This window comes from Parus major, chromosome 2 (genome assembly GCF_001522545.3).
Source record: "Parus major isolate Abel chromosome 2, Parus_major1.1, whole genome shotgun sequence".
NCBI lineage: Eukaryota > Metazoa > Chordata > Aves > Passeriformes > Paridae > Parus > Parus major.
In genome coordinates, this window is record NC_031769.1 from 60858660 (window position 1) to 60880362 (window position 21703).

Genomic DNA, 21703 nt, shown 5'->3' on the forward strand with positions numbered 1-21703 from the left:
AAATATTGACATTTTTCTGGAGCCAGCAACTTGTCAATTGCATGGCTTAACCTTCAGTTGTTTTGAAATATGCTCTTGCAGTCAGGATATGAAGAACTGAAATACATTATTTTTGCTTTTTTACCTAGGTATTGTAGCAGAGAATTCCCATGCTTTAATGGCCAGCCCTTTTAAAGCATTTTCTCCCCAGCCACCAAAGTTTTTCAAGCCCTTAATGCCAGTGAAAGAGGAACATAAAAGGAAGACCCCACTTGAAAGCCGACCTCTACTTAGTCAAGAGGTAATCTTTGAAAACCACCTGCTTTTTTAAAGCAGATGGAGTGATTCTGTGTACTTGGCAAATCATTTGCATCTGTTGCAACAGAATTTTGTAATTCTCTGGTAAAATTATTCAGGCCACTCTTCATATTGGTGGAATTTTGTGTTTCGTTTTTTGCCTGAATACAGGGTTTGTGGGTTTTGGGTTTTTTTTACTTCTTGGTATGTATTCTCCTTTACAGGGTACTTCTATTTTAAAGTAGCAGTAACCTACCTTTTTTTTTTTTTTTTTTTTAAATTCAGTTAGATGTTGGTGTGGTTTTTTTTTTTCGCAGATCAAACATAGTTCTGTGAAACTATTTTGGGGTGGTTATAATTCTGGCCTTTGTTCCTCACCCTCAAACTCTGGGAAGAGTGCATGATTTTCCCTACCCATTAACTTGAATTTTGATGTCTGTATGCCCAGCATGGGTTTTTCACCTTCATCAGTCTTCCCACCTTTCTAACTTGGCACCCACTTAGCACCGTGGTCAGAGCTGTGGTTTGTGTGATCTGTTGTGTGTCTCAACCTTTGCAGAGCATGCCTCCATCTCAGGTGCACTGTGCTGGCTGTGCTGTGCCTGCAGGAAGCAGTGCTAGCAGCATGTCTGAGGAGAAGATTGTAAGTTTTGTACCAGTTTCTGTCTCGAGGCCTGGTGGTGGGCTTGAGGCACTCACGCTACTGCAGCAGGAAAAAGAGGTTGTGAGGTGGAAATAACCACTTGGGACTGATTGTAGGTTATGGTTGTTAACAGTTGCTTGCCTGGCTTGCAAATGCATTCTGTCATTGGAACTAACTCCACTGGGGTTTGGTGTTTTGTTTTTATTTTGTTTTGGGCTTTAATGTTTCTATGTCATTTGCCCAGTACGGTGGGGGGAGAGGGGAAGTTGTAGTGTTTACAGGGCACAACTGATCAAGTAAGTGAGCCATGCTGTTATCACTCTAATATACCTTGTATGTTACCTAGATTTTGTGACTATGCCCCAGAGTAAATGGAATGATCCCATTTGGTGTAAGTAACCATGCATTTAGGTGTGGGTACACTATAAAAAGCTTTTAATTGCCTGACATGGAAGTAATAAGACTAAAATAAGATTGCCGCTCTTAATTAACATGCAGCCTGTCTTCATCATAATTCAGGTGGAAATTGAGGTGGAGGGCTTTGGTTTTAATCTTCACCTGCTAAATCCTTTTCTCACTGCTGCTTCAACAAAAGGTGTATCATCATATCTGCTCTACGATGGTTTTGGTTTTGGGGCTGTGGAACATGGCTGCAAATACTTGCTTTAATCAGAGCTTTAGAAATAAAATTCAGAACCTTCAAATTATTTCCTTTAAGTCCTGTGGAACACTTTTCCACAAAATGGTGTAGTGATGGGTTCTTCCTATTCGAAGTTATTTTCATTCCTACCATATAGCCAAGCCATTAAAAACCTGTTCTGGATTTCTAATGCTATTTTGTATGTTGTTAGACCAAAGTATCCCGAGCATTATGGTGTATATATTTGAAGCTTGGCTGCTGGGTTTGGGTGGCAACTGTTTTATTCTTGATCATGTTAATTTTCCATAAGGTTAGCTAACGTGCTGACTTGCACTGATACAAATAGCATGAAGGTATTTGGCAAAAAAAAATCGTCTAGAGGGTTGGAAAACATCCTTTGGAAAATAAATTGTTACAAAACTTTCCATAGCAACTTGAGGGCAGTTTTAATCCCTTGAGTGAAAACAAAGTCCCACCCCATTCATGCCCTGAATTAACCCAGGCACTTGCTGTGCTGCTTTCCACAGATACACAGAAGCTTTCAGAGCTAAAAAAGGGCAATATCCTGCCACCAGGCTTTGCCAGCTAGAAGGGAACTAATTCACTGAACACTGTAAACCTGCCATAGCCAACAGGACCATGGAAAGAGCTGTTCTTTCAGTTCTCATCTGCTTAACTCATACTGACTTCTCCCTTGTATCAACACAGCTTTTTGTTTGGTTGCATAGGAAGTCAGATCAAGGGAACTGATCCACCCAGTTGATGGCTTGACTACAGTGGAGTTATATTTCATTTGGACCTAGTCCTCTAAGTCTGATGACCTTTTAGACCTGTGAGTGGATCCTGGAGAGACAGGCAAGAAGTAGCACTTCTAGTGGGGAGGAGGTTGACACAGCTACTTTGCATAGCCCAGCCAGCCTATGGTGTTGTGTTTAGCAAATGATGCTTTAGGAGAGATGTCTTTGTAGGATGTAGGCTTCCCAAGCTACCCCATTTTTAAGAGCTGCAGTGAGTCGTATGTTTTAACTAGGCTGGAGTATTCCAATATTCAAAACATACCTGTCAAAGGAAGGGTAAAAATAAAAAAAAGCAGATAACAAAAAATATTTTTATTCAGTTGGCCTGAAATAGAGCATTCAACCTGAAATTTCAGAGAGTACTTACACATGTTTTATATTGCAGCTATATCAAAACAGCATGCTATAGGGGCATGTTCTGGATAATACAGGAATACTGTCACTTATGTTAAGGTCAGATTAAATATTTTCATAATAAGTGTATTTAAATACTGCCAGTATTTAATGTTTAAGGGAGGATTTGCTAAGAGGAAACCCTTCTATCAGGCAATAAAAATTAAGGCACCAGTAGTGCAACGACTAGATAAGTATTAATGATTTTTAAATTAGTAAAATGGGATCTAACTTGTTGAGGTTACTTGAGAGGCATAATTTAGGGATTTGAAAGCTCAGATACTTTAGCTTTTAATGACACAGTATCTTCATTACGAAGCAGGTGTAGGGAAGCTGCTCTGTGCTCTTGCTTATTTTGCTTCTTTACTGCTAGAATTTGACATATAGACTTGTCTGATTTGTTCTTGCTCTCATGGTCTTTCTGTTACCAGTTCTTAAATCTGCTTTTCATTATAGTCATTCTGTTACATCCCAGGGAAGTTGCTGAAGTTTCTTGACCAGTTTTCCAAAGATTTTATCTTATTATATTTTATTTACACTTTACAAAGATTTTATTTACACCAATAGCCTAAGGTGTACAAAGCACCTTCTTTTGTTTTTCCCCCATCATATCACATCCACAGAAGTTTGAAGGACTCTGAAATTGCTTTGTTTCTGGAATTTCCCAATCAGGAAATTCAAGAGAAGCTCTGAAAGGAAATATGTCTTGTCCCTACCAGGGGCACCTTCTGTCTGTCACAAGGTGGCATCTCATCACCTATTCTCAGCATTCTTCATAGCCCATGTTCTAGTAAGGAGACTGGTTCTCTGTACCTCAGCTTTTCTACTTAGGTTGACAATAATCCTGAAATGGCACATGACTGACACTGTGGTTACCTGTTTGACCTTTCCTAATCACTCACCAGTGTCTGTGTGTCTGTAGAGCTATTTCTCAGTTACAGCCTCTTAGCCAGTCTGATTCTGAACAGAAACACCACCAAGGTGGGATTTTTTTCAGTTAAATGAGGAATTCTGCAAGTTTCAAAGGAGATACAAAGAACTCTGTTATAAAAATACATTTTGGTCTCAAGGGAACATTTTGCCAGTATCGACTAGAAACACTTCCTTCATTAAATGTTTACTAGTTTGGAGTTCATATATAATCTTCAATTTTAAAAAGTATATTTGATAAACTCTTAGTTTTTAATGTTTAAAAAAACCAAACAAAACTATAAGGTTCTGCACAGAACAAAATTTAATTTTGTACAAGTAAAGTTGGCAGAAGGGAAGAGGTAAGCAGAATGACTGAGAAAACATCCCTCAGAGATGAGCAACTGGTATCCTGCAATATTAGTGCTTGGAAGGATATTCTTAGTCTCAGTAAAGCAGGTATTTTTTTTCCTTTGCTTCTCTAGGAACTGTGGATTTAACATGTAAATAGCAAGATTTTCAATAGTATAAATAATACTCAAGAGTCTTACTGACATTTCATAATACTACTGTTCCTCTTCAGAGAAATAAATAATTGCAAACTAAAACCTTCTTCCAAATTCTGTATGAGAGATAACTCTGAAAGAGTGCTGTGAAAATTAGAAAGCAAAGTATACCAAGTGTTTACTTGAGCAAATATTAATAATCTGAAATGTGGTTGGATTTGTCAGATATACTTAGACAAGTAGAGACATCCTGTTCAAATACTGATAGCTGTGACAACAAAAAAAAAATAATATTGAAAATCTTGAGTCCTCTTAAGAGGTTATTCTGCATGGGTAATACTGAATTATGTTTGCTATGAGTTTGCTGAGTTTGAACATGGTAAGAATGGACATGAGACCTTGTTACAGATAAGGGCCATCTGACATGTAGGGAAAGGCTGGAATGTCTGGAGCTGTTCAGCCTTAAGGAGACCAGTCACAGGGACATCTTATCAATGTTTAAAAACACCTGATGAGCCAAGGCAGACTCTTCTCAGCAGTGTCCAGTGACAGGACATGAGGCAAATCAAAACACATGAGATTCCATCTGATCACAAGATGAAACATGAAAACACTTTGTCTACTGTGAGGAGGGTCAAACACTGGAATGAGTTGTGCAGGAAGGTTGTAGAGATCTCAAAACCCATCCAATTGGACACTGTCTTGGACAGGCTGCTCTGGTTGACTCAGCTTGAGCAGAGGGAGATTGGGCTAATTGACCTCAAGAGGTGCCTTCCAGTCCAAACAATTCTGTGTGATTATTCTGACATGGGCAACTCCTTCCTGTCTGGGCATTTGAAATTTTGTTAAACAAAGTCATTTGGGCAGTCTTGGCTATTTTGAAGTGAGGAAACATTTTCAAGAGGATGTTTATCCTGATGTGTTGGTACTCTGTGGTCATCTGGTTAAGTGTTCTGCTTTTCCTTTTACATTGGTGAGTCACAGCAGGTGAAAAAGCATCCAGGTACTCAGATATCACACAGGATCTGCTTTCATCAGAATTTGAAATCTGTGATGCAGATAAGGAACTGAGAAATAATGGGTGCTTGAGATTTTTTTAAAGGACTTCAGCAGTTTTGAATTTTCCTAAAATACAATTATTTCTAGTAGAAATTTCCTGTTAACTAACGATTTTTAATATATATGTGTGTATACATATACCTATGTTAATACATGCATATATATGTGTAAATGAAGACATACATGTCTATAAAAAAAGAAATACTTTAAAAAGCAGCCATGTGGAGTCCTGCCTGCAGTATTTTATCCTGCGGGAGCAGCCCTACCATGTTGCTGGAGTCTTTCTCAGATTTATTTTTACAGACTGAAGTTCTTAGCTTCAGATCAATTCTGTGAAAGCCACATCTGTGGTCTGATCACAGTGCACCCTTTCACATCACCAAGGGGAAATTTAGGGAGGCACCTTCAAATTCTGCCAGGGTGATTATTGTCACTTATTTCACTCCAAACACATGCATGTATGCATACAAATGCTTCCTTGAAGGTTTGCTGTAACATTTGATCTTTTTGCTTGCATATTCAAACATCCTGAATATGTTCAGGTGTGAATAGCCAGGGGTAAGAAAAATTATTTAGCCTTGCTGATATCAGGTTAATAGAAAATCCCACTGTGCAAAGTTTTTAAGAATCTCATAGTTTTTAAAATCTGTGTTGCAGCAGGGACTCTGTAAGGCCTTTACCATTCATATTTATGTTTCTGTTGTTAGGTGGTGAATTAACTCTATAAAATACCTTCAGTAGGTTTAATTAGTCTAAATCATAGGAGAAAAAAGTTTGTGGATGAGAATATGTAACCTTCCTTTTATTGCTTTATATTTTCTGAACTATTTAGAATTTGTTTTCTAAAAATTGAGTAGCTGAGTGTAGATCCCAGCTGTAATTCCCACCAGCTCTTTTCAATGGTGTCTTCCATTCTTCAGTTAAGGAATATTAAAGGAACATATTTCTCCATGGTCAGAAAGGAAAAAATAAAGGATGGTTAGCTTATTTTGGAAACCTCACTGTCACAGGTTCCTAATCCTAGTTCCTCTTTTCATTTGCAGGACTCTGAGGAGGAAGACAGTGAGTTGGATGCCATCAATAAGAAGCTGATAAGTCCACAAAGTTTTCAAAATTTCCGGCCTTATGTACCGGAGGAGTTTGCTGACTTCAGTATTTACAATGCTAGCCTGGAGAGCAGGGAGTGGTTTTCCTCTAAATCAGACTTCATGAGCTCACGTGTTCTTGAGAAAGAGGTGTCCCGCAGCCCCACCACTAGCAGCATCACTAGTGGCTACTTTTCCCACAGTGCCTCTAACGCCACCCTGTCTGACATGCTTGTTCCCTGTAGTGATAGCACAGACCAGCTAGCCAGTCACACCAAGGAGCTGGACTCTAGCGATCCCTCGGGATCATCCCTTGCACATGATTTAAGATCTTCTTTGAACAAGGAATGTCGAGAGTCAGAAAAGGAGTTAGCGAGAGAGAAGTTACCTGTGGTGCCACTGAAAGAAAACAGTGCCTTAACAGAGCAAGTACCACTGTCATTCAGTGCCACTGACAGAGACTCTCAGCAGTTACCCAGAGCTGGATCCTTCTCAGCTCTAAGTTCCTTGGATGGTAAAAACACCATCGAATTTTCAGCGCGCGAGGTGACAGTTGAGCACACAACGGACATTCTGGAAGATCACTCCTTTACTGAGTTCATGGGCGTTGAAGATGGGAAGGACTTCGACCATTCAACAGCTCCACAGTCGTGTTCCCTTCTGTCCTCTAACGGAGAGAGCACCTTGGAGTCACCCCGAGGCCCTGGCAAGGGGCAGAGCCCGTGCACGGGCCAGCAGAGCTCTGCAGCAGCAGCAGGTGACACCTGGCTTGCGGATGCTGTGGAAAGCCCTTTTTGTTCTGGACTGGTGAAAGACGCTTCAGACCCTGAGACTTATCCCGATGCTTCCATGGACGACTTTATTACGAAGGACCACTTGGATGGTTCTGATTGTGAAGAAAGTGCTTCTGCAGATCAAGGCCACGTCTTACCAAGCTGGGTGGCCGTGGGCGAACAAGTCTGTGTTGGAAGTAATAAGATGGGCACAGTGAGATACGTTGGAACGGTGGATTTTTCATCTGGAATCTGGGTTGGAGTTGAACTCAATGTTCAGCTGGGTAAGACTAAATGTCTTCTGGGTTATCTGTACAGCTAGTGTAACCGATTTTTAAAGTCACAGTACAATCATTCCTTCCAGTTCAGTCCTGGGAAGTAACTCTGGTTTCATGAATCTTGGTATCTGATACACCCAGTTCTTGGCTTTCTGGTGATAGGGATGCTCTGATCCATTTTTAACTGTCTGAAAGCCCTGCTTTTGCATGTTGTGGTAGTTCCCCATTGGTACCCATCTGTTTTTACTGATCAGAGAAACAAGTAAAGTCTAAAATTGGCAGATCTTTTTTAAATCAGTGTGCACACATTCATGAACAGTACTAACAGTGTGCATCACTTGTCAGATGGGTTTGCTGTCAGTGGATTTTTGAGATTTATTGTTTTCCACTGGGGAAAGATGAATTCCAGAGCACAGATTTTACGTAACTTCAGAGGGGTCAGAAAAAGTCAGTGCTCTGCAAGTGTTAAGAAACTTCTATAGAAATGCTTCAGGTCATTTAAAAAGATGTTTTTTATAGTTTAATAGGTAACATCACTTATGCCAGAAGTTTGTCTCCAGATAAATTTTAAGCTTTGCAAGCAGTTGGTTTTGAGGACAGTTTATTTTGCACAATGAACACATGCTTGGCTTTCTAAACTGTTAGTTAACAAAGCAATATTTTAGAAAATCATCTTTTTGGTCACATTTCAAGCCCTCCTTTCCAAGTTTTGTTCTCCCTAGTGTATGGTCAGCATCTGGCTCTGTCACTCAGCAGGAACAATCTTGGCTATTTGACAGATAACCAAAACTATTCACACTTCAGCGCCTCAATTGTATGTGCTAATGGCAGCACCAGCATTTAATCCTGTGCATTTTTTTCCATTGAAGGGAAGCACGATGGAATTGTGAAAGGCAGAGAGTACTTCCACTGCAAACCACGACACGGCATTTTCGTTCGTCCTGGGCGCCTCAGCAAAGCACCAGCTCCCGCGAGGAAATGGAGTAGCACTTCCCGGTCTCAGGCATCTTCCACCTCAGAGAAACGGAAGAGTTCTGTGCTTCAAGGCTCATCAGCCACTCCCAAGACAGGAGGAGATGTCCTCTGCCATTCAGGAGATGCAGCAGCTTCTGCTTTTTCTAGGAAACAGGAAAACAGGAAATCTTGGATTAACTAAACCGCAGTATTTTTGCACTTACTACACGCATCACTGTGTAGAAAACTTTATGGATTTTTGAAGCTATTGTACATTTTAACCTGTCCATACGGAATGTGTATTCTCTAGAGTCCTTGACTTAATTATCTAATTTTTTATAAATAATATATATATTATATATATATGAATGTGTATCTATAGTTTGTCTGCCAGTGAGCAGATACGGCTGCACACTAAAACACAGTTAAAGCTGATTGTAGATAACTGAGGTACTGGACTATTTGTTACGCAACAACTTGGGAGATATATTTTAAACAACAAAAGATATTTTATTGAGGAAAAAACAGGATGTAAATCCGTATTTGGTAAAAAAACCCAACCGCTGTGGTTTGCTGTTCTTAATTACCAAAGAACTTGTTTTAGACTGACATATTTGCTGTTTATATCTTTCTATTGTAAATGTTTTAACTGGTAACTTGGTGCCATGTTTCTTTCAGTCACTGGGCACCGTGCAGCCTTCTGTGTTTAAGCACACTGAAATATCCAACTGCTTCATATGTTTTGTCTTCCTAGAGGCCTGCCACTGTGCTGACTTGGCATTGGAATGACTGAGGATGCCTGAAGCTATGAGTCTGGCATTTCACATGTTAGCAAAAGCCAGCCAGGCAGTTTGACTGCAGAAACAGTATTACTGCGAGGGTGTGAGAGGACAACATTCTGGGATTTTTAGGGGGTTTTGGGTTCTTTGGGTGTGGGGTGGGGAGAAATGGGAAATAAAGAAGCAGTAAATGGATCATGACTGCAAACTTTGCACTTGTTACTTGCTGGTTTATTATCAAGATGAAATAGAACCTGCTAAAGTAATTTTAATCTGTAAAGTTTATTTTAATAATGGGAATGATGGAGGGATTTATGTCTGGTGCTCATGAATTCCTAAGAAGGTTGTTCCACATGTAGATACTGTAGATGCCTGTACAAGTGTTCTGGATATTTGTAAAGCAACATGGTAAAAAATGAGTGAAGTGAATGGCCTGCTGTATCTTTTCTTTGTTCCTTAGCAAGTGAATGATTGAGATACCTGGGACCTTACTGAAAAGCTGCTGTTCTTTCTTTGATTGTTGTGTACAGTAAGCGGATTCTTGTCTTTTACTATTTACTGTAAAGAACTGTAATTTATATACTGCCATACTGTATTTAATTGGTGCAGACCTATTGTGTGTTAGAATACAGACTGTTTACTTGGGATTTAAAAAAAAAATGTTTTGCTTGTGTTTGGTACAATTAGGCTTCATGTTCAAAGAGAGAGCTGTTTCTAGCTGGTGCTGCTCAGATGGACTTGGTAAAAATGCTGAAGGATAGTGTGGTTGGAGTGCAAGACTGGATGGCATGAGCCCATCTTACCACTGAGCCTCAGAGGAGAATAGCAGCCCCTGTGGATACACATTCCTCACCTTCTGCTTTCCTTGTCCCTCCCAGGAGAGGGAGCAGAGCTGGGAAACTCCTGCCAGAAAACAGAATCCTGTGGGTGAAGGGGAGATGGGACAAGTTCCCAGAAGACAGACAAGAGAGTATTGTTGCTAAATAAATGGAGGCCTCAGCTGCCTGCAGCACAGTTGGCAGCTGGGAAGGCAGTGTGCTGGAGGAGGTAGTGAAAGGAGGGGGCTGTGAAGTGCAGTGAACTCACCCTTGCCATGGCTTTTGTCTCTTCTAAGACAGGATTCATACATGTTCATTGATTTTGATGAAATGTGTATCTTTGCAGAACAGTTCATGCTTCTGGGGTCCGCCTAGAGTTGTTGTCACTGCATTAATGACGCTGCTGCTGGAGGAAACTTCTGTAATAGAAAAAGATTTTATGCAGAATTATTTTTATCAGGCACAGATTATTGTGGGACACTGCCAGGTATCAACACCAAACACCCCAGTGTCTTGAAGTTAAGTTTAGATTATAATCTTTTTATAAACCTTTCAGGAAATCTACTAACGCACTGGCATTAATATATTTGTCTAGGACCACCACAAACAATTTTGAAAATCAATGTGGCCATTTTCTTATGGCAGTCATTCAGTAGTTACACCAGGTTAGCATCAGCCAGCATCAGTTGGGCTCTTCATTGTTTCAGACTGCTGAGAATCCAGAATGCATGACTGATTCCTTCAGAAACACTGGGATAATTGTGCTCTTGGAGTAGGCAACCTGTACATGCCACAGAGACCAAAGCAAGCCAACCATGTGTCCTTCTGTACCCATTTCACATAACCTTTGCCATTGTGAGTTCTGTTGTTATTAAAAGACCTCTACTTTAGCAAACCTTGCATATTAACATGCCCTGCCCTGGGTTGACGTAAAGTTAGGAGGAGCACAGCTAAGGAGTGCAACAGTGTGATAGGAAAGTGAAAGCCCTTTGGTTGATGTGCTACTCAAAACTCTAGTACATAAACAGGACCTTTTTTTTCCCTGTTAGCAATGTTGAACTAGGCTTTTCCTATCTCAAACTTTGGATTCAAAGTGGAAGAAAATGGTGGTGATAGTGCAACTGTGAATTGCTTTTTTTTTTTTTTTCTTTTTAATATTAACTAGCAGCTAAAATACACTGCCTAACAAGCACAGTTTGTAGCAAGATCTCAGTTAAAAAAAAAAAAACAGGCACTAATCATCATACTGAATAACATTTTGCAGGGCCAGTCTCTCATTCAACAATCCTGCCATCCTGTTTGTTTTCCCAGTCTGCACAGAATTAATGATTTTGACCATCAGGGTCGTTAGAATGCCGAGTTAAGATCACGCTGGCCTTCACCTTGTTTTCTGAGTTTATGATGTGCTGTTTTTACGAGCACGCATGCCTTTATTGGAGACACGGAGTGCTCGGGGAGCAGCTGTCACAGCCCAGCAAGCACCAGCACAAGCGTTTAGTCAGCGCCACTCGCTGTGTCAACATTCCGCCACCGAAGGCTTCCGTCGAGTTTGCAGCTGGATGCAGAGTACGGAGTGCTGGTACTCTGTACACACTAGCGAGTGCCACGGAGCAGTGTTTTGAGGGAAACTTCGGCTGCCAGCCCCTGGGAGCAGCCTGGGGGTGTTCCCTCAGGTGAGCTCGCTCAGGTAACTCGTCCTGTGCCAACAGGGCTGGGAGACAGGAGCCGCCCCCGGCGCTGGACAAGGCTGCTGGTGGGATTTGCCTTTCAGCCTTTCCCCGCTTTGGGTACAGGTTTTGGGGTCTTCTTCATGTGCTTAGCTGGGAATTTACAGAATCCAAAGGGACGGAGGAAAATGTGTCAAAATCTCTTGACTCTAGAGGACCGTAATGATTTAAGGCTGGGGAAGGGTGGAGAGAAGGCGGCTGGATGAGAGCAGGCGCTGCCTTCTTTGTGCAGCAAAACATGCTAAAAACAGCTTTTATCAATAAAAAAAAAAAAAAAAAAAAAAGAAAGAAAGAAAAATTGTGTGCTGTCCAAGTGCAGCGGAGTTTTCATCCGTGAACGCGTAAACTGCGAACGCCCGAGGGTGGGCCGCAGAGAGGGATGACGCTGGAAAGCCATCCAGCTTTCCTGACCTACTTGCGTTTCATTCCAGCTCATCCGTGCGCGCTCCGGCACGGCACAGGGACAGCGCAACGCCGGGAAGCGACCCGCGGCTGCCTCCAATGCATCCATCCCTCCATCCGCGCATCCACGCTGCCTTAACACCGCGGCCCCTTCCCCGCGGGAGGGCGGAGCGGTGCCGAGGCCCGGCCCTGCCGGCAGAGCGGGGCGGGACGTGCGGGGCCGCACGGCTCGGCCTCAGCCGCCGCCGCCCGGGGTAAGTGGCAGCGGGCGGGCCGCGAACTCGCGACCCTTGGGCTTGCGTGAGGGCCGGGCGGCCCCGCGGGCGGGCGGGCGGAACAAGACCTGAGGGCCCGGCAGTCACCGCCTCCGCCACCTCCCCCTTACCGAGGCTCCGCCCGCCCGCCCTGTCTGTCCCCTTCGCCCTTCTGCGGGCCGGCAGATGCACGTAGGCTCGCAGCCCGTCGCGGCTCCGTCCCTTGCTTTTCCCCACTCTTCTTAAAATGCCGGCGGGCAGTCGGGTCCTGGGAGCTGCCTCGGGTTAGCAGCGCCGTTCGGAAGCGTCTCGTAAGTTGAATGTCGGCCGAAAGCCCTGCTTTGGAGCAGGGCTGATCTCCCCCGTTCTGAACAAAAGCGGTGATCCCGGCCCGAGGGTCTCGGGTTGGGGATGATTCCGTGTTCTGCAGGTGCAGAAGGAAGCCGTGACGAACACTCGCCCCTGGTTCTTTAAGGAGAGCTCCTCACAGGAAACTGGCAGAAATACGCACCCTGCCTGGGCCGCTTATGTTTGATTTATTTCTCCCCAGGTGAAACACTTCCGACGGATCCTGATGTGTCTCTTTCAATTTACCGCTAGAAGGTTGGTTTCCCAAGCGCATTGTGGACTTAAGGCCTCGTCTTCAAAGAAACAGAAGTTTTGCTTGGAAATGGCCCGTCCTAGTTCAAGTAAGACGTGTATTTGCTTTAGCACCCCGGACAGGTTTTTAAGGTGGAGTTGAAGTGCTAGAAGGTTTCGTGTGCTAGGTGAAATCCATGGCTTAATTCAAAATGCTTAAAACAGTGTGAAGTTGCTTTTTTTGTCCCCTAGGTAGTAAAATTACCTATGTCTGTGTTCTGTATAGTTCCAAAAACCCTTGCAGTCAGCATAGTTGCAACATGAATGCGTTTTTAATGTTTATAATTTATGCACATAAGTATGCAATGGTTAATTGCATTTCCCTTTCATAATCCTAATGAGTAATAAAATTAATTCCTCATTTCTTTGTACAAGAATGGGCCTCAAGCATTTGTAACAGCTCACGAGCTGGGTAACCCCAGGAGCTCTGTTCAGGCCACCCTTTGTAGCTTGTTTGGGAGCATTTTCGTTTCGCTTTTCAATGTGAGAATGTGCCTTAACTTGAAAACTGCACACAGGTACAACAGCAACCCCCCTAATGTCGGGTAGCCGAGGCAAACTTGCTTTTTCTGCTGCCTTGAGCATCAGCATTTGGCTGCTGTCAGAGATCTGGCTGGGAGGGCTTTTGGCCTGAGCTTTACACATTTGGGCTTGTGAGCTTAGGTTTGCAACAGCAGGTGGGGCATCAGAATAGCAGTGTTCTCTGCCCCATCTGTGCTGGGGGTCTTGGGACCTCTCCAGTGGCTCTTTCTCCCTACAGGAACTTTCCTACCTTTGGGTGGGCTTCTTCTTTTTTTTTTTTTTTTTTTTTTGGTGGGGGGGAGGTTTGGTTTTTATTTGAAAGCCCACCTAGTAAATTGTGAGGATTAAGGTTGTGGTGAGCAGCTCAAAGTTTAGCTGGAGGCTGCTCACTCGTGGGATACTGTAGGAGTCCGTACTGAGGCCAGTGTTGTTTAACACCTTCATTAATGATCTGGACAATGGACCAGAGTGTATCCTTGGCAAGTTTCCATCTAATATGAAGCTGGGAGGAGTGATTGATACTCTAGAGGGTCCTGCCCCTGGGGAGAAATAGCCCCAGGCAGTAGGACAGGCTGGGGTGACCAGCTGGGCAGGAATGTCCCTGGAGATCCAGTGGGCACCATGTTGGCATTAAGCCAGTGATGAGCCCTTGTGGCATTGAAGGCTCCAGAGCATCTTCTCAATGCATAAAAACACCCCATGGTGTTTGTCTGCTGTGAGGGTGGTCAAACAATGGATTGAATTGTGCAGGAAGGTTATGGAGTCTATCCATGGAGATATCACAAGCCACCCCAAAGGACACTGTCCAGCCAGTCTGCTCTGGCTGACCCTGCTTAAGCAGAGGGGGTTGAGCAAGACAATCTCCAGAAGTCACTTCCACCTCAGCTATTTTGTGATTCTAACCTGTGTTGCTTTAAAATTAATATCTGAGGTAAACTGCAAGAGGTCTTTTTTTGTCTGTCTATAACTAACCTGTTCCTTTTTAATCTTGTCTTGACTCACATAAAAAGGCAAAGGAAATTTTCCATCTTTTTCCCAAACTACTTTACCATGGAGGGAAAAAGTTGTGGGAATAACACATTCAAAAATATAGTTGCAAACCTAGAAAACAGGAAAAATGCATAAAAAGAAAACCTGTTTTCTCAATTTACCTTAATTTTGAAGTTGATACTTCATAAAAAAAACCCACAACCAAACAAAACCAACAACAAAACAAATGTATTTTTCTCATCTCAGGATCCTATGTAGTAATTAGGAAGCAAACTGTTCCTGGGTGCTGATGCCAACAGTTGTTATTGGGGTAGCATCTAGGGTGGGGGTTTAATTAAAGGCTCTGCCTTTCCAGTATTGACTGTAATCACATTAGCACATGTTGCCCTACTGAGCTTGCTCAGACACATATTTTGAGGATCTCCAGGAATTGCCCTTTAAATTCCAACATACAGAAACTCAGGAACCAGTTGGTGTTCCGAAATTAAAGTCATGGGAGGTGTGCATGGAAGTCATTTCTGGACATGGAAGTGTGGCCTCTTAGGTCAGAGTGTGAGCACCTGAGCAGCCCCTTGTTTTCCCTGCCCTGGCACAGACATGGCTGATTTCCGAGAGGTGTTTGCCAAAGCCAAGCACATCGCCATCATCACCGGAGCCGGGGTCAGTGCCGAGAGCGGCGTCCCCACCTTCAGAGGGGCTGGAGGCTTCTGGAGAAAGTGGCAAGCCCAGGTAGGTACTGGTGGCCTGTGCCTGTGCAGCCGTGCCTCTGTCTGTCACACAGCTGAGTGTGGAGGGTCAGGAGCAGCTGGGGGAGGAGGGTGGAAGATCTCCCACAGCCGTGCAGCAGGGACAGAGCTCTCCCTACAGCTGCCTCTGCAGCTCTTCCCTGTGCCCTTGGGGATCTGCTTCTGTCCTTCTGTTTATCAGTTGCTTGAGAAAAACAACTTTTTTTCAGGCAGCTCTGGGTCTTTCTGCCATCCTTGTTTTCCTGCAGTTCAGCTGTTTGCTCATCTTTTGACACCCTCACTGTTTACCTACCATGTAGGACCTTTCCTGCTTTAAACTCTTAAGAGTTTAAAAACAAACCAAAATACCAAAGGAAGAACTGATGATAGAAACTGGTTGTTTTATTTTAATCTTGGTGTCTTGTAACACCCTTTAAAAATGTATTTTGGCCTGTTTTATTTTGGGGCAGGTTCTTTAAGTCTCCCACAGGCTCTGTCTCTTATCCTGGAATGATCTTGTCAGTGCTGGGAGCCACAGGGTTGGGAGAGGAGGTGGGAGCAGACACTGGGAATACAGCTAAAAGCACCAACAATGTGAATTCTACAAGGGCTTCATGAGTCTTATCCTGCTTTCTTTGTGGTTTTTAATTACAGCATTCCTGAAAGATCTGATTAAATTGAAAAAATGTCAGAGAGATGAGTTTTTTAGATTTTTTTACTCTAAAGAGTTTTTTGCTTTCATTGACCATCAATTCAAATAAAGCATGTGTGTGTACAAATGCCTGGTCCTGCTGCATCAGAAACTTGAATTCAGTGTTTCTGTCAGCTGAATTGTGCACTGAGGCGCTGGACTGAGCTGCACCTCGTTTTTGAGAAATATAAGGCAAAATTAAAGTTGCTGTGAAAAGCAGCTTCAATTTGACCTGCACGCAAAATACAAGACAGACTGGTTTTGCCAATGGGTGTAATTTGGCTTGTGTTACACTTAAATTAAAACAGAAAAGAAATCCCTAGCAAAGGAAATATATACATGTGGTGCAGAGTTTTATGGCTGCTGTGGAAAAGAGAGTTGTGGGTGCCAGAAAAGGGTGTGCATTGGAATATCTCATCTTGCTTTGTGCTAAGCTCCCAATAATTTGGTAGGGCAGCACAGAGTATGGTTGGAGTGTAGTGTGAGCCCACATACCACACTGTTGCTATGAGTTACTTCCTCTTTTGATCTGACACTTTGACTAGACACCCTTGTAAGGGCTGTGGAACAAAATTCTTATCAGCTGCATTTGGTTATAAATAATCTGCTTTTGATGACCCTGTCATGCAGGCAGCAGTATAAATGGCAGAAATGCAGCAAGCTTCATCTGAGGAAGGGATTCTTCTTTTGTTGTAGGATGACCTGTTGTGTCTTTTGCAGGAGCTGGCTACTCCAGGGGCTTTTGCGCGAAACCCTTCCCGTGTGTGGGAATTCTACCACTACCGGCGGGAAGTGATGCTGAGCAAACATCCCAATCCAGCCCACATCGCCATCGCGGAGTGCGAGAAGCGTCTGAGCAAGCAAGGAAGGAGCGTTGTGGTCATCACTCAGAACATTGATGAGCTGCACAGGAAGGCAGGCACCAAGCACCTCTTAGAAATTCACGGTAAGAGTTGGCTCACAGGCCAGGAGACTGGGATGGGGAGTGGGAAGAAGGGAAAGGGGGATAAGTACAGAGATAAAAGAATTTTATCTTTTTAACTATAACTTGCATAAAGTTGTTTACAATAACAACACCCTGTTCTCTTTTGGAAGTTGTTTCAGGTACTTCGTAGCCTCTCTTTATTCCTCTCCTTTAGAATTACAGAATCTCATCTTTCTGTTTGTAATGGAATCTGACAGTACACAGGAACTGATTCTGCCTTCTCGCTTGTGCAGTTTTCCGCAGATCCACTTGAATACATGTGGCTGTGACACCTGGCTGATTTCACTTAGAAAAGGGGAAAAGAATCCCCCAGGATTCCACTGTGTGGTAGTAGTGGTGTCAGACTGCCACCAATAAAGGGTGTATTGGCAAGCCTGGCCTCACCAGCCCTGGTGCTTTTCCTCTGTCCTGTAACAAATGTTATGTTTTTATTAATGTTACATTCTGTCCTGTCCTCACTTGTGCAGTCCTTGGCTACAGGACAAAGGGACTGGAAATGATTGAGATTCCCTTACCTTTCTTTCCCTTACTTTTCTTTCCGGTCCTTCCCCTCTATTCCCTGTAGTCAGTGGAATTCTTTACTCCCACAAAGTGCCAGGGGAGCACAAGGCAGGTGCAGCACCAGGGAGTCAGTGGGGCTTTGGGATCTGATGAAATTATAGGTGTGGAGAGAAAGGAGGGTGTGGAAGCCTTGGAGGTGACCCCACTCATTTCTCTACTCCTCAGGCCCTGCCACAGGGTGGAAGTGTCCCAGGACAAAGACCCATCTTGGTCCTCCAGCATTGTCATGCTTTTTAACTCGAGTATCACTAAAGGTGTAAATGGGATTTACCACCACCACTTTTGTGCTTTGGACATAGGAAACCTGCACAAGCTGTTTCGCAGTTGCGGACCCAGTGATGCAGCCTTGCCAACAGTTTAATTTTGGTTACTTGTATTCCTTACAAAATGGATGCAAATTTTAGTTCTTGGCTATATTGCACATCTTGACAGCATGTTAGTACTGCTACAGAAGTTTTGGAGTTTTGCATGGAACAAAATGGTGTTGACCAGCATATTTTATTTTTTTAAGAAAATGTTTCTGATGTAAGAGGAAAAGCAATAAACAGAAATCATCTTCCTCAGTGATATTTTAAATTATGATTTTCCTGAAAAATATGTTATGGGACTGTGTATTACTCATGTCCTGAGGCAGAACAAGGTGACACAGTGGGACTGTCTTTGCTGTTGCGTTCTGTAGTTACCCACAAGGTGCAGCCTCCAAGGTCTGTAAATAAAGGCTGCCCTGAATAAGCACAACCACTTGCCTGCACAGCCACACCTCAGAGCCATCGCTTCATCCTTGATGTTTCCTCTTCGTGTGTTCCAGGTAGTTTATTTAAAACTCGGTGCACCAGCTGTGGAAACGTAGCTGCGAATTACAAGAGCCCGATCTGCCCCGCATTGGCTGGGAAGGGGTAATCCATTCTTTCTTCCACCATTAAAAAAGGAAGTGAGCAGGGGGATGGGCCAGGCATATACTCAAAGATTTTTTAGGATGTTTTTTTCCCTTTACATTTCACCAGACCTTTAGATAGTTACATAAATAATTGTCGTGCCTTTGACAGTCTTGGTCAGCTTATTACAGTCGCTCAGCTCCAGGATAATTCTGGAAGAATTCCTGCCTGCCTTGTGTGTGGTATTTTAGGATTGTAGTAGGTGTTTGAAGTTGGCTGATGTTGCAAAGTTTTCTTGATTGGAGAGTGTGCTTTAGAGAATATGAAGATTTTTAGAGAATGCTACATTTTTATTAATCTACAAAGTACATTTTGTACAGCTGGACATGTATTTCCATTTTGTAACTACAGGGCTCCAGATCCTGACACACAAGATGCTGCAATTCCAGTTGAAGACCTTCCTCAGTACGTATGGACCGCTTTGTTTGAGCTATTACCTCTTCATGCTTTGTGCACCTCAAAGCTTCATGTTACTGTTCACGTTGTTTTGGAAGGACATTCCACGGGATTCCACAGGAGGCAAAGAACTCTGCCCCAGGAAACAGTCTAAAGTTACAGGGGCATCAGACAAGGAGTGTGTAGAAGTTACCATGGTGCTAAAGGCATCGCATGTTTGTGTACTTGAGCACCGAGATGAAGCATGCCCAATTTCGTGGGGTTTGTAGGAAGTGAAACAGTAGGAGAATTGCAGCAAGAAAATGAGTCCTACAGCAGTAAATGTTTTATTACTTTGCAGGTGCCACCCACTGTTAGGCTGAGGTCCCTCACAGGCACAGAATGTGACACGTTGCTTTTTTACACTGCCTGAAGCTTTGCCTTAGCTAGTTGCAGGTGGAAAAAGCCACTGCATTTTGTATCTGATTCCTAAGGAAAGAGAGGCTAACACAAGGCTTCTGTCTTGGTTCATTTTCTCCTTAAAACCCTGTTAGCCAGTTTGTTAAAGCTGATGGAGGCCAAGTTTTAACTTTAATGCATTTCAGGAGCTGAGTAAGGGGAAGGCACAATTAAGTATCTGTGCTGAACAACTCAGGGGTTCAGCAACCCCTTCCATGGGATCATGCAGCACATGTGTACTTCCAGCATGTGTGTACCATGGAATGAGCTGCTTTCTGTCCAGCAGCACATGGTAGAGGAGGGTGTGGGGAGGGCTGTGAAGGAGGAGAGAGAATGATGGCAGGTGAGACCTGCCCAAGTGAGAATGAGAACTGCTTTGCCCTTCCGCAGCATAAAGCACCCCGTCAGCAGCGTGACGCTGTCCTGTTGTGGTGTCTGAACAGGTGTGAGGAGGACGGCTGCAAGGGGCTCCTGAGGCCCCACGTCGTGTGGTTTGGCGAAGCCCTGGATCCCGGCGTGCTCACAGCAGTGGAGAAGGAGCTGGATATCTGTGACCTCTGCTTGGTCGTGAGTGGTGCTTTCCTTTACCTGTCCTCTGAACCAGCAGGGCGGCCATGCTAAGGATGTGGCACCTCCTGGCTGAAGCAGATGCATCTGTGCTTCCCTGAGGGACCTAAAAGCCCCAGAGGGACTCTCTAGTGTCCAGTGTGAAACATTAAAAGACCTTGCAGTTTGAAAATGTACACACATTACTCTGAAGTCAACAGGTACACAGAGATTAGAGATTAGACAATGTTGTTTGGCTGTTGAATTTCACTCCCCCTCTATTTTGCTCTGGTGAGATCCCACCTGGAATCCTGTGTACAGTTCTGGTGCCCCCAGCATAAGGACATGGAACTGTTGGAGCAAGTCCAGAGGAGAGCCATGAAGTTGATAAGGGTACTGGGAGCACCTTCCCTATGAAGACAGGCTGAGAGAGTGGGGATGTTCAGCCTGGAGAAGGGAAGGCTCTTGGGAGACCTTAGAGCAGCCTTTCAGTACCTAATGAGGCCTGCAAGGAAGCCAGAGAGGGACTCCTCATCAGGAACAAGGGGTGATGGCTTTTAACTTAAAGAGAGTGAGTTTAGATTACATATAGGAAGAAATTCTTTACTGTGATGGTGGTGAGGCACAGGAATGGGTTGCCCAGAGAAGCTGTGGATGCCCCATCCCTGGAAGTGTTCAAGGCCAGGTTGGATGGGACTGAGCAACCTGGTCTAGTGAAAGGTGTCCCTGCCCATGGCAGAGGGGTTGGAGCAAGATGATCTTCAAGGTCTCCCAATCCAAACCATTCTATGGTTCTAATTTCTCAAACAGTGAAAAATACAATTATTTTGATGCACAGTTTAAAAAGAATGTAAGTTATAATGTGCTGCTTTTTTGCAAGGTGGTTTATATGCCACTTAGGTTCCAGATCCCTAACCAAAACACTTGCTTAGACTGTTGTCTTCCATTTACAGAATGATCTCAAGTAACAGAAGGAACTTTTTGTTGGGTTTTTATTTTTCCTCAAGACAAAGTGCACCATTTTGTTTCTGGGATGTTTTTTCTATCTCCAGTTAGAAACAGGTTTCTTTGAGCTGCATCAGAGAAACAATTCCAGATTGTTACACTCAGTTAAATAGCTACATCTGCAGTGACACTAGTCACAGATACTGATTCGGTTTACTTTCTGTAGGGATTTCCCAGGCTTCAGTGCACATGCAGTGTTGTGAGAAGGGCTCTCACCTCGGGGTTGGGTTGGTTTGGTCTGTTTGAGCGCTGTCCTGCTACCCTGGTGACTTCTGTCCCGCTGCCCGCAGGTCGGGACTTCGTCCGTGGTGTATCCTGCGGCCATGTTCGCCCCGCAGGTCTCGGCCAGAGGGGTCCCGGTCGCGGAGTTCAACATGGAAACCACTCCAGCCACCAACAGGTTCAGGTAACGCTGCTCAGGCAAACAGCCTTCAGTCCCCTCCATCCTGCCCTTTGCATCCAGCTGCTGAAACGCTGGGTTTAGACAAATACGGGCTAGTTTCATCCCCAGCGCTTACGAAATACTAAGTTTCTGTTAGTAAGTAAGAAAAAAGGATTCTTCTTCCATGGTGGAATTTTCACTGAAGACACAAACCGTATTGTTTAAAGGGTGAGGCTGGAGACTGTCCCTACGCCCTACAAAGCCTAAACCCCTCTCTCCTCCTCCTCTTCCCTCCTTCCCTCCCGTCCCCCCCTCCCTCCCGTCCCCCTGCCAGACTCGCCAGGTAAAGCAGCGGGATGCTCCGGTGGCTGCCAGCGCCCTAAACCTGTCGCTTCCTTCCAGGTTCCACTTCCCGGGGCCCTGCGGGACCACGCTGCCGCCGGCGCTGGCGCGACACGAGACGGAGATCATCTCCTGAGCCCCGGGATCACCTCCGGAGCGCCGGGAGCGGCCCCGGCGGGGCCCAGCGCGGGGCGGGCGGGCCGGAGGCGGCGGCGGGACTCGTCCCCGCGGCAATAAAGGGGCGGCGGCGGGG

At 44.2% G+C, this 21703-nt stretch overlaps 2 protein-coding genes and 1 long non-coding RNA gene across 9 annotated transcripts in view; 2 read left to right on the top strand and 1 right to left on the bottom strand.

The window, feature by feature from the left end:
- Window positions 1-9739, top strand: part of KIF13A (kinesin family member 13A) — a 103550-nt gene extending 93811 nt beyond the window's left edge. For 4 of the 6 annotated variants that reach the window (XM_015617490.3, XM_015617492.3, XM_015617493.3 and 1 more), the window contains 4 exons: window positions 129-280; window positions 836-919; window positions 6267-7365; window positions 8229-9739. In XM_015617490.3, coding sequence (XP_015472976.1) covers window positions 129-280; window positions 836-919; window positions 6267-7365; window positions 8229-8515 — 1622 coding nt within the window. In that variant the 3' untranslated portion in view covers window positions 8516-9739. The remainder of the gene's footprint in view (window positions 1-128; window positions 281-835; window positions 920-6266; window positions 7366-8228) is intronic. The other 2 variants (XM_015617496.3, XM_015617494.1) reach the window with 2 other exon arrangements.
- A 156-nt stretch (window positions 9740-9895) lies between these two features.
- Window positions 9896-10321, bottom strand: LOC107199844. The gene is made up of 2 exons (XR_001519329.3): window positions 10179-10321; window positions 9896-9995 (listed from the first exon to the last, which is right to left on the bottom strand). It is a non-coding gene; the product is annotated as an uncharacterized LOC107199844 (long non-coding RNA).
- A 1882-nt stretch (window positions 10322-12203) lies between these two features.
- On the top strand, window positions 12204-21673 carry SIRT5 (sirtuin 5). 2 transcript variants are annotated; one of them, XM_015617499.2, is made up of 9 exons: window positions 12204-12293; window positions 12844-12982; window positions 15040-15173; window positions 16581-16806; window positions 18215-18302; window positions 18693-18746; window positions 19619-19742; window positions 21017-21132; window positions 21511-21673. In XM_015617499.2, exons 2-9 carry the CDS (start codon window positions 12868-12870, stop codon window positions 21584-21586), a joined length of 933 nt encoding a protein of 310 aa, XP_015472985.1. In that variant the 5' UTR covers window positions 12204-12293; window positions 12844-12867; the 3' UTR covers window positions 21587-21673. The 2 variants fall into 2 exon arrangements, with proteins under 2 accessions (XP_015472985.1, XP_015472984.1); XM_015617498.3 differs by lacking the exon at window positions 12204-12293 and adding an exon at window positions 12440-12604.
- The last annotated feature ends 30 nt before the right edge of the window (window positions 21674-21703 follow it).

Bases quoted from the DNA above. Each gene is read 5' to 3' on its own strand.
- SIRT5 (XM_015617499.2), top strand. From the start codon at position 12,868: ATGTGTCTCTTTCAATTTACCGCTAGAAGGTTGGTTTCCCAAGCGCAT. The intron at 18,747-19,618 runs GTACGTATGGAC...GTGTCTGAACAG, and splicing joins CCAGTTGAAGACCTTCCTCA to GTGTGAGGAGGACGGCTGCA. The intron at 19,743-21,016 runs GTGAGTGGTGCT...CGCTGCCCGCAG, and splicing joins TCTGTGACCTCTGCTTGGTC to GTCGGGACTTCGTCCGTGGT.